General features: G+C 31.3%; 1 protein-coding gene across 1 annotated transcript; it reads left to right on the forward strand.

Moving 5' to 3' along the window:
* Nucleotides 1–1,925: 1,925 nt before the first annotated feature.
* On the forward strand, nt 1,926–6,877 carry LOC103488657 (probable protein phosphatase 2C 33). Its single transcript, XM_008447482.3, has 7 exons — nt 1,926–2,235; nt 2,506–3,012; nt 3,981–4,340; nt 4,414–4,531; nt 5,315–5,538; nt 6,093–6,290; nt 6,406–6,877. The coding sequence occupies exons 2-7, from the start codon at nt 2,740–2,742 to the stop codon at nt 6,430–6,432; spliced, it is 1,200 nt and encodes a 399-aa protein (XP_008445704.2). The 5' UTR covers nt 1,926–2,235; nt 2,506–2,739; the 3' UTR covers nt 6,433–6,877.
* Nucleotides 6,878–12,607: the final 5,730 nt, after the last annotated feature.

A 12,607-nucleotide genomic window follows, 5' to 3' on the forward strand; every position in this document is an offset into this window, starting at 1 on the left:
CGAAGGCATTTCCTTTTAAGGTTCGGACGAACTGTTCGACCAATAAATCTCCTCACGTACCAGCAGTTTCACATGTTTCGATGAAGTGAGCAACATGTTATTTTGGGTTACATTTCCATCAAACTATTGGAACTTGGGAGGCCGATATCCATTTGACATTTTAAGATTGTCGATCCTCTTCGTATATGGCTTGGAGTACAAATAGAAAGTTTGAGCAGGCCTACCATATTGAGTTTTAATAAAGCTTGCAATCATCTCCTGCAACTGTTTAACAGACAACGATGAAATTGAAGTCGATTTTTGTGACGAACTTTCTTGCATAACTGACTTCCCTTTGTTAGCATTCTTGGCAATATGTGTGTGACTCGATTCAGCAGCATCACGACTCTCGATGTGGTTCTTCAGAGATGCAATCTCATAATCCCTTTCTTCAACTGTCTTCATGAGCATGTTCACCTTCTTTTCAACTCTACCATTCTATTTTCACTTGTATCGACATCAATTACCATAACTAACGTTATATTTGGGTGAGGCGTCTCCTCACTTGAGTGTCCAGAGGATGAATTATATTCGTCAATCACATGATTTTCTTTGATTATAATTCCACCTTTTGGTGGCTTTGACAATTGTTCCAAAATATTCTTTGCGATGTTAAAGAGTGGCATTTCCTCATATGATTGAGTCTCCCTTAAGCGACTGTGAGTATTTAGCCGCGTGCTGATGTCGATTAGAGCTTTGATAATGTTGCCTTTACATGTCATGAATTCTTCAGATGCTCTTTAAAAAGAGAAAGAGATGAAAGGTAGAGACGGTCCCACCGGGCATGCCAAACTATTCACAAGAGATTTTTGGAGAAATATGATTCGTGGAATTGAGTTTTGTATATTGATTTATATGGTGTTGTGGATACAATCTCTAATATTTACTCCTTTAATGTTTTCTTTCAAATACAAATTAAGATTTAGAACTTTTTGATTTTCGATCTTTAAGAAGTTGTGGTTGTAAGTTTATTTGAGCTTCAATCTTCTGGAATTTAAGAAAAGTTTGATATTCCAAGTCTTCAATCTTTCAGAAGATGATGGTCTTCAATCATTCAGAAGATGATGGTCTTGATGTTGATAAGAACTTGCACGTCTTAAGAGCTTTTTGAAGTTTGAATCTTCAATTCTTCAAAGCTTTAGTTCTTTAGAGCTTCAATTCTTCATTCAACCAAAGATCTCCAAGTCTCTATTAATAGAGAATTTTAATGGGCTTTAGGTGGGCTTGGGCCCATCTGCTTGTTGGGCTTAAGCTTGGACTAATTTGCCTATTGAGCTTGGGCTTTGGCCCATTTACTTGCGCTACTTGGGCCTGTTGGGCTTGGTGGACTCGGGCCCACTTGTTTGATGGGCTCGAGATCATTATTTCTATGGTCCAATTTTTCATCAGGGGCTTGATTGGGTTAAATATGAGAAAACTTAACTGCCTAATTAAACTCAATCAAATTATAATTATCACAATTTTGCTGTGATGACGTGACACGACTTAAATAACTAAAATTTCTCATTCGTACTTAAATTTAAAATTTTAAAATATTAGATTTTTTTTTTTATAATCATTCTTAAATTAATTAAAAAAAAATTCACTTAGAATTATATTACTAGAAGTTTTTATATTTAAGTCTGGGTTTTAAAGTTGGAGGTGATATGAAAGTAAAGAAGTACATAATAAAGTTGGGAAGTAGGGTGTAGCATAGGAGGAGGATAAATAATAATAATAATAATAATGTATTATGGATTTCCATCGGAAGGAAGCTCCACCTCATTTTGGAAATAAAATACTTTGATTTAATTAAATTTGAAATTTCCTTTTAGGAAAATTGGAATTTTTGGCATTCCCTAAAATGATCCCTGATTACACGTGACCTTTATCATCATCGGTTTCACAGCCTTTTTAATATTCAAAAACAGGAATTTCCTTTCCCTTTTTTCTTTTTTAAAAAGACAGAAAATTCCAAATTTATTTTTATTCAATTTGGATAAGGTAAATTGAGAAAGAGGAGATAATAATAATAATAATAATTATTATTATTATTATTAAATCAAATCCGATTGGGGAAAATGATCGAATCACAAGAATTTGGTTAAGAATATCGATGAAGTTCTTCTCCACGAAGAACAACAATTCCTGAAATCCCAACCTTTTTACTTCTCAAAACCCCAACTCCTTTTCAGTAAATCCATTATGTGCATTCAGGTAAACTCTCCTTTCGATGATCTTAGCGTAGAATCGGTTTCTTTTTTCCGCTTTATTCCGTTCTGTCGTCTTTGAAATTTTCAGTGATTAATCATTGCTTTTGGTCGGTTTGTCGTTTCTCTTCATCGCTGTTGTTATTTCAACGCCTTCCATCCATTTTGATCCATTTTTGCTCGTTGGATGAAATTTAATAATTATCTCTGTGTTTTTCTAGTTTCCTTAATCCAAGTATTGCGTCGATGAATTATTGCTTATTCGCTTCATCTGCAGGTTTCGTGTGGCGACCTTGATTTTTCATTCTGGCGTTCTTTTCTTGAGAAATGTTCCGTTGATTTGTTTTGAGGATCTCGGAAGTGTTTGTGGTGGATTTCTATCGGTTTGGTAATAGAAATTTATTGCAATCATAGAATTGAAAGGTTCACAACGGCGTCAGCTGTGGAGTTGCGTGGTTCTGAGTGCTTGGTAGGTCTGGAGTGCTTTCTTAACGTTGTTAGGGCCCTCGGAATGGGTTCATGCCTCTCTGGGGACCGCCACAAGCGTACGATCCCTTACTCTGAGATTGCTTCTACTTCTCGTGATGATGGCGTTATTACTCGAAGGAACTCCAAGAGGAAGATTACGAGAAAGGGTTCTTCTCCCTCCAATGATTCTTCAAGAGAGATGTCGCTTCATCGAATTCCTGGCCGGATGTTTTTGAATGGAACAACTGATCATGCTTCGCTCTTTACTAGGCAAGGCAAGAAAGGCATCAATCAGGACGCTATGATTGTTTGGGAGGTTTGATTCTTCTTACCCTCAAATTATTTTGGTAGTATGTGAACTTTAATTATGGTGCCATTGCTTTGCTTGTCAACTTTGATGGTTTAGTATATCATTTCTCCTTGCATATTAAAATATCCATCTCTTGTATAGAGTATTTATATCATTTCCTGGTGTCTAGTTTTAGGTGGCCTTTGATCTCATTTTATCTTAGGCTCGTCTTTAGAGATGTGGCTTAGAGTACTATTTGATTGAATATCTTCCACTGAACGATGATAGCAGGTAAAGTCAAGGTTAATATTAAGATATCATCTTTCTAAGTTCTTTATTTATGAGTATGATTAAATGGTTAATTCTGAATGTCCTAAAAAATGGTTAATTTTGACATGCACTTTGGGTTTTGGAATGAAGAAGAAGAATATGTTTTGTTCTTCTTTCTCCGCCCCACCCCTTTTAACTGTTATTGAATTTGTGGTACTGCTGTATTCGCCTTTTCTTTTCTTTTTATTTTTCTTTTTCTTTTCTTTTATTTATTTATTTATTTTTTTTATTTATTTTTTTTTCTGTGAAGGAGTTGATGTTATTTCTTTTCCTTTAAATCTATAAGTGTACAAGTATATATTTTTTTAACGTACAAGTTGAGCGTGGGGGCATTTGAACCTAGAACCTTTTCGTTCTCGGTTGAGCTAAGCACTTGTTGGTATAAGTGTATATTTTTATTAACTTAATTTCATTATCGAATATTAAGTTTTACATTGATGCTATTATTTTAAATATAAATTATGGTTAAGAAATAATAAATGGATCCAGTTTAAAAGTGAATGTTTGCCTCTTTAGATTTTATTCTTCAATGCTCTTAATATTTCTCAAATCTGCTCCTTTTGATTAATTTTGAAGTGAACTTCTGTTCAGTAAAATTTTACTTTTCTGCATTTTGTTTTAATATGTTTATATTTTACCTCTGAATAATAGCTTCTCCTTTTCAGAATTTTGTCACAAAAGAAGACACAATATTTTGTGGAGTCTTTGATGGACATGGTCCCTTTGGCCATATGGTTGCAAAAAAAGTCAGAGATTCTCTTCCTCTAAAACTGAATGCTCAGTTGGAGTTGGATGCTACCAGAAAGGAAGGGCAAAATGATGCCAGATGTCAAGTCTCTCCACCAACGTTGGTTAACAAGGGCTCTGGAACCTCTCATTGTGATCCTGATCATCGGGGCAACATTTATGTCATGCTGAAAGAGTCTTTTCTGAAGGCTTTTAAGGTGATGGACAAGGAGCTTAAACTACATCCATATATCGATTGCTATACCAGTGGTACGACATCAGTTGCTTTGGTGAAACAGGTGCTAATTTGCAACTATTATCATCTTTTGCTACTGTTTGAAACTGCAGTTAATAACTTCCTGCGATAAACAGGGTAGGGATCTTATCATTGGAAATGTTGGGGACTCGAGGGCTGTTTTAGGGACCAGAGATAAATCTAATTCTCTTGTTGCAGTTCAGTTGACTGTGGACCTCAAGCCAAATCATCCTAGTATGCCTTTACTCTCTTCACTCTCCTAGTAACTATCAGTTTTTCTTTCCCTATATCTTCTCATTTCTGTGTATATACGATGTTGCATTCCTTACCTAAATATAATTAGGCTTTGTTTGTACATTTCAAGATACAGAAGTTTTTCTCCGGACATTTCTTCTGATGCTTCATGTTAGCTACTTGTTAGCATCTTTTAGGAAATCACTTCTCTTTTTTAGTTAATATATGATACTCGTTGGCTTGAATGGAATAAATTTTCAATCATTCCCGTCTCTAATTCTTGAGTGATTAAATAAAAGTGCAAGATAGTATGTTCGATTTGTTGCCTAATAATTGGTATGAATTTGAACATTTCCTTTTCATGAAAAGATGGAATCCTCCCGCGACAAGAAAACCTTTTAGATTTTCATGAAAAGATGGAATCCTCCCGCGACAAGAAAACCTTTTAGATTTTCTTTGCTGTGTGATAGATGTCCGTATTCCTTGCTCACTTCTTTCCTTCTTCTGCATTGAGATGTTTTGAGCCTTCCTGTTTGCAAAATGTTGACTATCATAAAGCAGATGTATGATTTACTAACTAACTTTTGCCCTGTAGATTTCTTTCCTTTTCTTTATTATGATGTTATTGTTTCTATTATTATTATTATTATTTTCTTTTTGGTGTAATGGTGTCGCAATCATAAAGTCTGTTTGCAAAAATAGTTCAGGATCTGAGGTAGAGAGTTTGTGCGAGAGTAATATTTGGTTTTGTGTGTATAAATTTGTTTTCTCTTCCTTTGAAAGGGGAAGCTGAAAGGATCAGACTTTGCAAAGGAAGAATCTTTGCACTTCAAAATGAGCCTGAGATTTTTCGGGTTTGGCTTCCTAACAATGATTCTCCTGGGCTTGCTATGGCCAGAGCCTTCGGAGATTTCTGTTTGAAAGATTTTGGCGTGATAGCAGTTCCTGATGTTTCTTATCGTCATCTTACTGAGAAAGATGAGTTTGTGGTACTTGCTACTGATGGGGTAAGATGTCTAACCATTAAAAGTAGTATCATAGTTTGATCATCCACTAATTTCTATTGATCATTGGCATAATTATCACGTTTTAGTTTTTTCCTAACAATAAAATTCTTTTTTCCATCCTAATCATTCTTTTAATATTTTAAATAGAGAATAATTTTCATCAAGAGGAATTAAGGAACTAGAAGAAGCTATTGTTTGATATTTAAAAAAGAGGAAAATCGCTTAACATGTTACTGCAAGAAACCCAAATGAGGCACCAAAGCAAATGCCATATCTGCTTATCTCCTATTTGCGTTAAGAATAGAAACCACATACACGATAATGTGGAAGTTTGCATTTCTTTTTACTGACCTGTGAAGCACTCTCCTCCTTTTGACCATGGGGATCAGTAGGAACTTCCACTGTACAATGAAAAAGAAACAGGGAGTGATAATATCTGTTTGTAAGAGATCTAATTGTGAACCTGATTTGCCATTCTAAGACGTTTCATTTGTGCTGATTGTTTTATTTGAAAACAAAGAGGTTCCTTTTTCATTACATGCTCCCTTTCACAGGTTTGGGATGTTCTCTCAAACGAAGAGGTTGTAGCAGTTGTTGCATCGTCACCGAGATCCTCTGCAGCTCGTGTCCTTGTGGATTCAGCTACTCGAGCATGGAGATTGAAGTATCCCACTGCCAAGGTGGATGATTGTGCTGTAGTCTGCCTGTACCTGGACTCTAACGAGAGTTCTGCAACAACAGCTAAGGAGCAGGTAGAAGCATTCCCTAAACTAAACGTCCAAACTAATCTGATGTCTAAGGAATGAAAGTTGTAGATTTTGTTTCCCTTTCGAGCAACTGTATTCTTACTACGGCCTCTTGTTTCAGGAGTTCGCCAATGACATGGAAACTTAGTAGTTCACTCGACCTGGTTTTGTTGCTATTCTCTCTCCCGAAACCTGATTGCTGCTTCTAGCGAGTTTTGGAAATAAAGAAATATGTTTGTTTTTATTATTTTTGGTCATTTTTCCTCTTTCATTCTTTAAATCATTGATTGATATATATATATATACACATGTATATTTTTTTGATCTGTTTATAAAGTGTTGGGGAAGAATACTGTTGGTGGTCATTTGCCTCATTTGTAGGTTTTTCTTTTTGTCCTCTCTCCTTTCTATAGAAGAGATATTTGGAAGCCTTGATTTTTATTTTTATTTTTCATTTTGTTCTATGGGTAGGAGGTTTGAACCTTTTTACCTCTTGATCCAGGATGTATATGCGATACATAGTTGTTGATGTTTTGGAAACCTTGATGGATTGTTCACTTCTCTCAATAATAATGTATACAAATTTTTATAAATTTCTCTTAGTTTGGTGGATTTTTGTTTTAATATCTTTAAAATTTTGTGTCTTGAGACAAACTTTGGTCACATTTAATGTGCATTGTGGTGTTATTGCTTTGAAGAAATCTCCTTGACTTACAACTTTCTTTTTTTCAGTAGTGGAGATTGAAGAAGGTTTAAGAAAAGGTTTGGAGGAAATTTTTATGAAAAAACAAAAGAACTGAAAGGAGAGTTCAAAGGTGAAATGAACGGGAACTTTTTTAAACTTCAAACCAATTAAAATTTAGATTTTCCTTCATATGTTTATTGAAAAGCTTAAGATTTAGAAAAAAAAAAATAAAAATCAGGGAAAGCAAAAGACAAAATACAGATAATGTTTTGTGTGAATTTGCGATTACTAGTGTTAATGAGGTTTATAGGTAATTAACAATAATGTGTTTAGGATCCGCCATTCATTATGTATGTGGTTAGATGTGGTTTAATAATGTGATCCTCACTTTTTTATTATTTTTCTTTTCTCTAACTTTTATTTATATCTTTGGAGTTTTCTTTTCTCTTCTTTGGAGTTCAAGCATTGGTGGATGATTCAAATATCTTATATTGATGTCCATAGCATGTTTTTTTTATCATTTGGATCTGGAGTTTGAATTTAATTCATCTTCAAGTTTTCTTTTTTAATATTATAAGTTTTTTTTTTTTTTTAAACAGACCACTTTCAAAGAAAAAAAAAAGATATGCAATTGTATATATGACCATTTTTTGAAAGTATGATTTATGGCCAAAAGTGTGATGTGTGGGGCTTATCCTCTACTTAATTTGAAATTATGCTCCACTTGTAAGTCTCCTTTTAAATCCTGGAAACATAAATCAAATTAAACACAATTTTTTTGGATTTTTAGAAAAGAGAAAGCAATCGTGAAAATATTTATATTATATAAAACAATTTTAAAGAAAGGAAAAATGTCACAAGCCCATAATGTGAAATAACAAAAATACCTCCATGATTAATCAATTACACACGCGTAAAAAAAATGAGTTTGTATCCAGTCTAAACGATCTCTTAGCAACGATCTCGTAGTAAGTTTAAACGATCTCGTAGCAAGTTTAAACGATCTTATACCCTTCTACCTGGTCTAAACGATCTTGTACTCTTCTACCCAGTCTAAACAATATCGTGGCAAGTCTAAACGATCTTATACTCCTATACCTAGTTTAAACGATATGATCTTGTACCAATAAGAAAAAAAATATGAGAAATGAAGAAGAAGAAAGAAATTCTGGCAAAAGAAAAAAAGGTAAATATTTACATAAATATCCATAATATTATAAAATGAAGAAGAAGTAATAGTATGAATAAATTAATAATATAAAGAAGAGATAAATAAATTGCAAAAAAGAAAAGAAAAAGAAGTGAAAAATGGTCGGCATTATTCAAAGGCAACTTGAAATTTATGAAAAAATTATGAATTTTTATATTTTGTTATACGGACGGTAAATATTTTGATGTTTTTGTTATATTTATGAAAATTAACCTAAACTAAAGCAACAAATTAAAATAACATTACAAAACAACATATCATGAGATATAAGTAAGTAAGAAAGTAAAATTTTTGCAAAACCCACATCCAATTTCAGTTTCTCCTCTAGGGATTAGAAAGAGAGAGGGTGAAGAGGGAGAAGAGAGATCCAGCCAGACAAAGGGAAGAAACCACAAATATTCACAAATAAAAATTATTTTAATAAAAGGGTTTGATTCAAGCAGATAATTAACTTTGAGTATATCAAACTTACTCACTCTTGTATATCAGTACTTTGATCATCTCCAGATAGTCAGATTTGACATTGATGTATTGTAACTTAGCTTCAATTCTAGTGTCTCAACGATTTCATCATAGAATATCTTTGTCTCAAGAACTTTGATTTTTCTCCGAAAGAAAATGTAATGCATGTCGGTCCAACGAACTCACCTCCTAATATATTTTTTAGACTAAAAAAATTAATCATTGGACTTTTTTTAAAATGCAATAGTACTTTTATATACACAATATTTTTTCTTCCAAGTTATTTAAACAATATTGAAGTTTTTATGTTATGGGGAGAGGTGGTTGTATATTGGTGGAAGCTTATTGTGTTAATGAGTCAAAGTCATTCCTTGAGAAAGCTATAAAAAAAAAATAATAATAATTTCAACATAGAAAATCGATGAATATCGTTGAAAAAAACTATAAAAAAATAAAATAAAATAGTACAATAAAACAAAGTTATAAAACACTATAGATAGTGTAGTTGAAATATAGGCATTGATATAAGTTTAGATAGTAAAGTGAAAGGTAAAGAACAAACGTGAAATCAGGAAATGAATGATTCACAATCTAAATTTTAAAATTTTAAAACCTACAACACAAAATAAGGAAATGTGATATATTTAACTCAAATATATATGTTTTTTCATATTATTTAAAAATATGTCTTTTTTAGGGTTATCACATGTCAAATACCACTTTTACTCTCCTTCTTAAATCTTTCTCTCCACCTCTATACCCTTATCTCTCTTTTTACTTCTTTTCCATACCTAAAATATGGGATGTTTAGTAGAAGAAAGGATTAAGAAAAGGAAATAATTATGATAATCTTTGTTTGGGGAAAGGAATAGGTGGGAAGGATTATGGCAAATAAATTTATTATAATTATTTTATATTCATACAAATGTATTTTTTTTTAAAAAAAAAAATTCGTATTGTAATCTAATATACAAATATTCGTATCTTATTTACCGAAATTTAGAATTTTTATCGAAAAACATATTTCATTAGCTATCGTAATAGGATGTCAATTTTGAACATTTTGTAAGCAAGCTTTCCATGCCATAAAATTAATTGATGCGTTAAGTGCAAAAGAAATTTCATCTATTTTCTTTAAATTGATATTGTAAGGGCAATATTGAAAAATTACGTATCATTAACAATCGATTTAAAAAAAAATTATCATTGTTATTTTTTAATTCGTACAAATGTATTTTTTTTAAAAATTCGTATTCCGATACACAAATATTCGTGTTTTATTTATCGAAATTTGGAATTTTTATCAGAAAACATGTTTTATTAGCTTTCATAAATACAATATCAATTTTGAACATTTTGTACGCAAGCTAGCTTTCCATACCATAAAATTAATTGATGTATTACGTGCGAAAAAAAGAAATTGCGTTTTGTTAACAATCAATTTAAAAAAACGATGACCAACATAATATCATTGAAACAAAATGAAATACGAGAAACAAATGTTTTTTTTCTAAATGCAGTTAAACAGTAAATGTTAATTAGATTGTTCATCAAGATAATGCAAAAAAGAAAAAAAGATATATAGAAATAAAGAATGAAAACCATAACAAAAACGGATTATGCGCTTCAATCAGACAGATAATCATGGGTTATTGCACAGAATGACCCTGCAGTAAGTGAGTTTCATTTCATCGAGCAACTCTATTTTGAAATATAATATTGAAATAATAATAATAATAACAACAACAACAACGATAATAATAAATTTCTTAATTTAAAATAATATTAAAAACAATAACAATAATAATAGTAACTTTTTAGGAAGAAAGAAGGATTAAGAAGTAACAAAGAAAGATTAGACTTATTCGTTTCCCCTCCCTTATTTTCTTGCCCCAAACGTGAAAAAAGATTATTTTAGTCATTTCCTTTCTTTTCCCAAACACCCCGAAAGCTCAATTCAATGCATATATTCATTCGATTCTCTGTCAACATTTTGTTGTAAACTAACATTCTGCAATCATCATTTAATGTTATTGATACCGAGGATGAGACATGTAATGGAATATTATTTTTAGTCAAACACTCTCACTTTTGTATTTTCTCTTACTTTAATTTTTGTCAATTTAATATTTAATTTAAAGATGTTTTAACATTTTGCTCGATTTATAAGTATGATTGAAAAAACACAAAAGAAGTAAGAAAATGAATGGTTATTTAGAAAATGAATGGTTATTTAGTTAAAACGAAGTTCTTTTGAATAAAATCTGAAAGAAAGTATGAAGAAATTGAATAAAAATGATGAAGTTGTATCGATGGTAATGTTAAAAAGAATAAAATCAACTTTCCGAAATGGCACCTTGATTGTTGGAATGAAATTGAATTTCTTTTACAAATATGATCGAAACAAAATTATATATCGTTGGTTTAGAAAAAAAATTGTGTGATCGTTGGCCTCATGGGTATATGATTGTTGAGCCCTCACTTCACAATTTTGTTTTGGTTATAACTTCTTCAATACACTTTCTTTTTGGCTAACCCAGCACTCATTTTCATAGGAGTCCAAAAATGTTTATAAAAAGAGCACAATTTAAAATAATATTGAATATAAATGGTCTTACAACGCTGATATAATTTACTTTTGAAGTATTAAAGAGAAATAAATTAATTATATTACATTAGTTTTCAATGCTAAATTCTATAAACTTTTAGAAAAGAGAGTTGATGATGGAATACAAATGTAAATCAAGGGAAATGGCAAATACAAAGTTTTTCTCTTATATATGTACATATAGGTATTCTTAAATGCATGAAAATTGATGGGATTTCATAAACCACTACCAAATAGCTATCAATTAAGGTTGTATTTTTCTATTAGTGGGTCATTTTCTATTGTTGTTTATATGGACCTTCGAATATGCTTCCCTTTTACCGATACTTATGGATTTACATATTAGATCAAATCCACAAATCTCTCGATCTAATTAGCTTAGCCTTGGGCAGATAGATTGATTAAACACTCGACAAATAATGAAGATGTTCTAAAGTGCAATTTTTATATATTACTATCAACTTGAAACTTTGATGAAATGTAAACGATTTTCTAGAGATATAATTTTAAAACAAACACATCTAGAAAAGCTTAAAACAACTCAAATAAAAAAAGAGAGAAATAAAAGAAAATGCTTATCTTGAAACTTTAGGATTAGTTTAATGCTATCCAAATTGTTTACACACTTGGGAGGTAGAAAAGAGACTCTTATAGCCATCCAAACCTCAACTAATTATGCAATTTAAGAATTTCTAAAGTTTTATTAATTATATTAGTTAACCGATTTAGTTATTAATTTTTTGCATTTAATAGTTAGGATAAACTTTCTAGTTTCCTTAAACTATAAAATTATTCATTAGTTACAAATTTATAAGAGGAAAATAAATTATTGATTATTTTTATTTTAAAAGTTGGATGGGCTTTAGGTTTTCTTGAGAGATAAGTTGTTCATTAGTTACAATTAATCTAATAAATACATAAGGTATTTATAAAATCCTCTCATTTATTCTTCAATTACTAAAGTGAAAAGACAACATTGCCATCAATGCAATAATAGAAAATGATATAGTGAAAGAGTAAAAATGTCATAAAAAATTTCTATTTCTCCCCATCCAAGTTTTTATATATACTATAGATTACATGCATAGTTTGAAAGAATACAAATGTATAAGAAGAAGTGGTCATTAGACTAAAAAGAAGTTGTTTCGAAAAAAATATGACCAAAATAAAATTATTGTTAATGGGAAAAGTGCACAATCATTGACATCATGTGTGCAGCCTCTGACCTCATGTGCATCACTTTCCAATTTTGTTTCCATCATATCTCCATCAATATACAACTTCTGTTAAAAGCCCACTCACTTTCTTATGGGTTTTATATTCTTTTCAACCATACTTGTAGAAGAAATAAAAACCTA

The sequence above is a fragment of the Cucumis melo genome, chromosome 3, assembly GCF_025177605.1.
Source record: "Cucumis melo cultivar AY chromosome 3, USDA_Cmelo_AY_1.0, whole genome shotgun sequence".
Lineage (NCBI taxonomy): Eukaryota > Viridiplantae > Streptophyta > Magnoliopsida > Cucurbitales > Cucurbitaceae > Cucumis > Cucumis melo.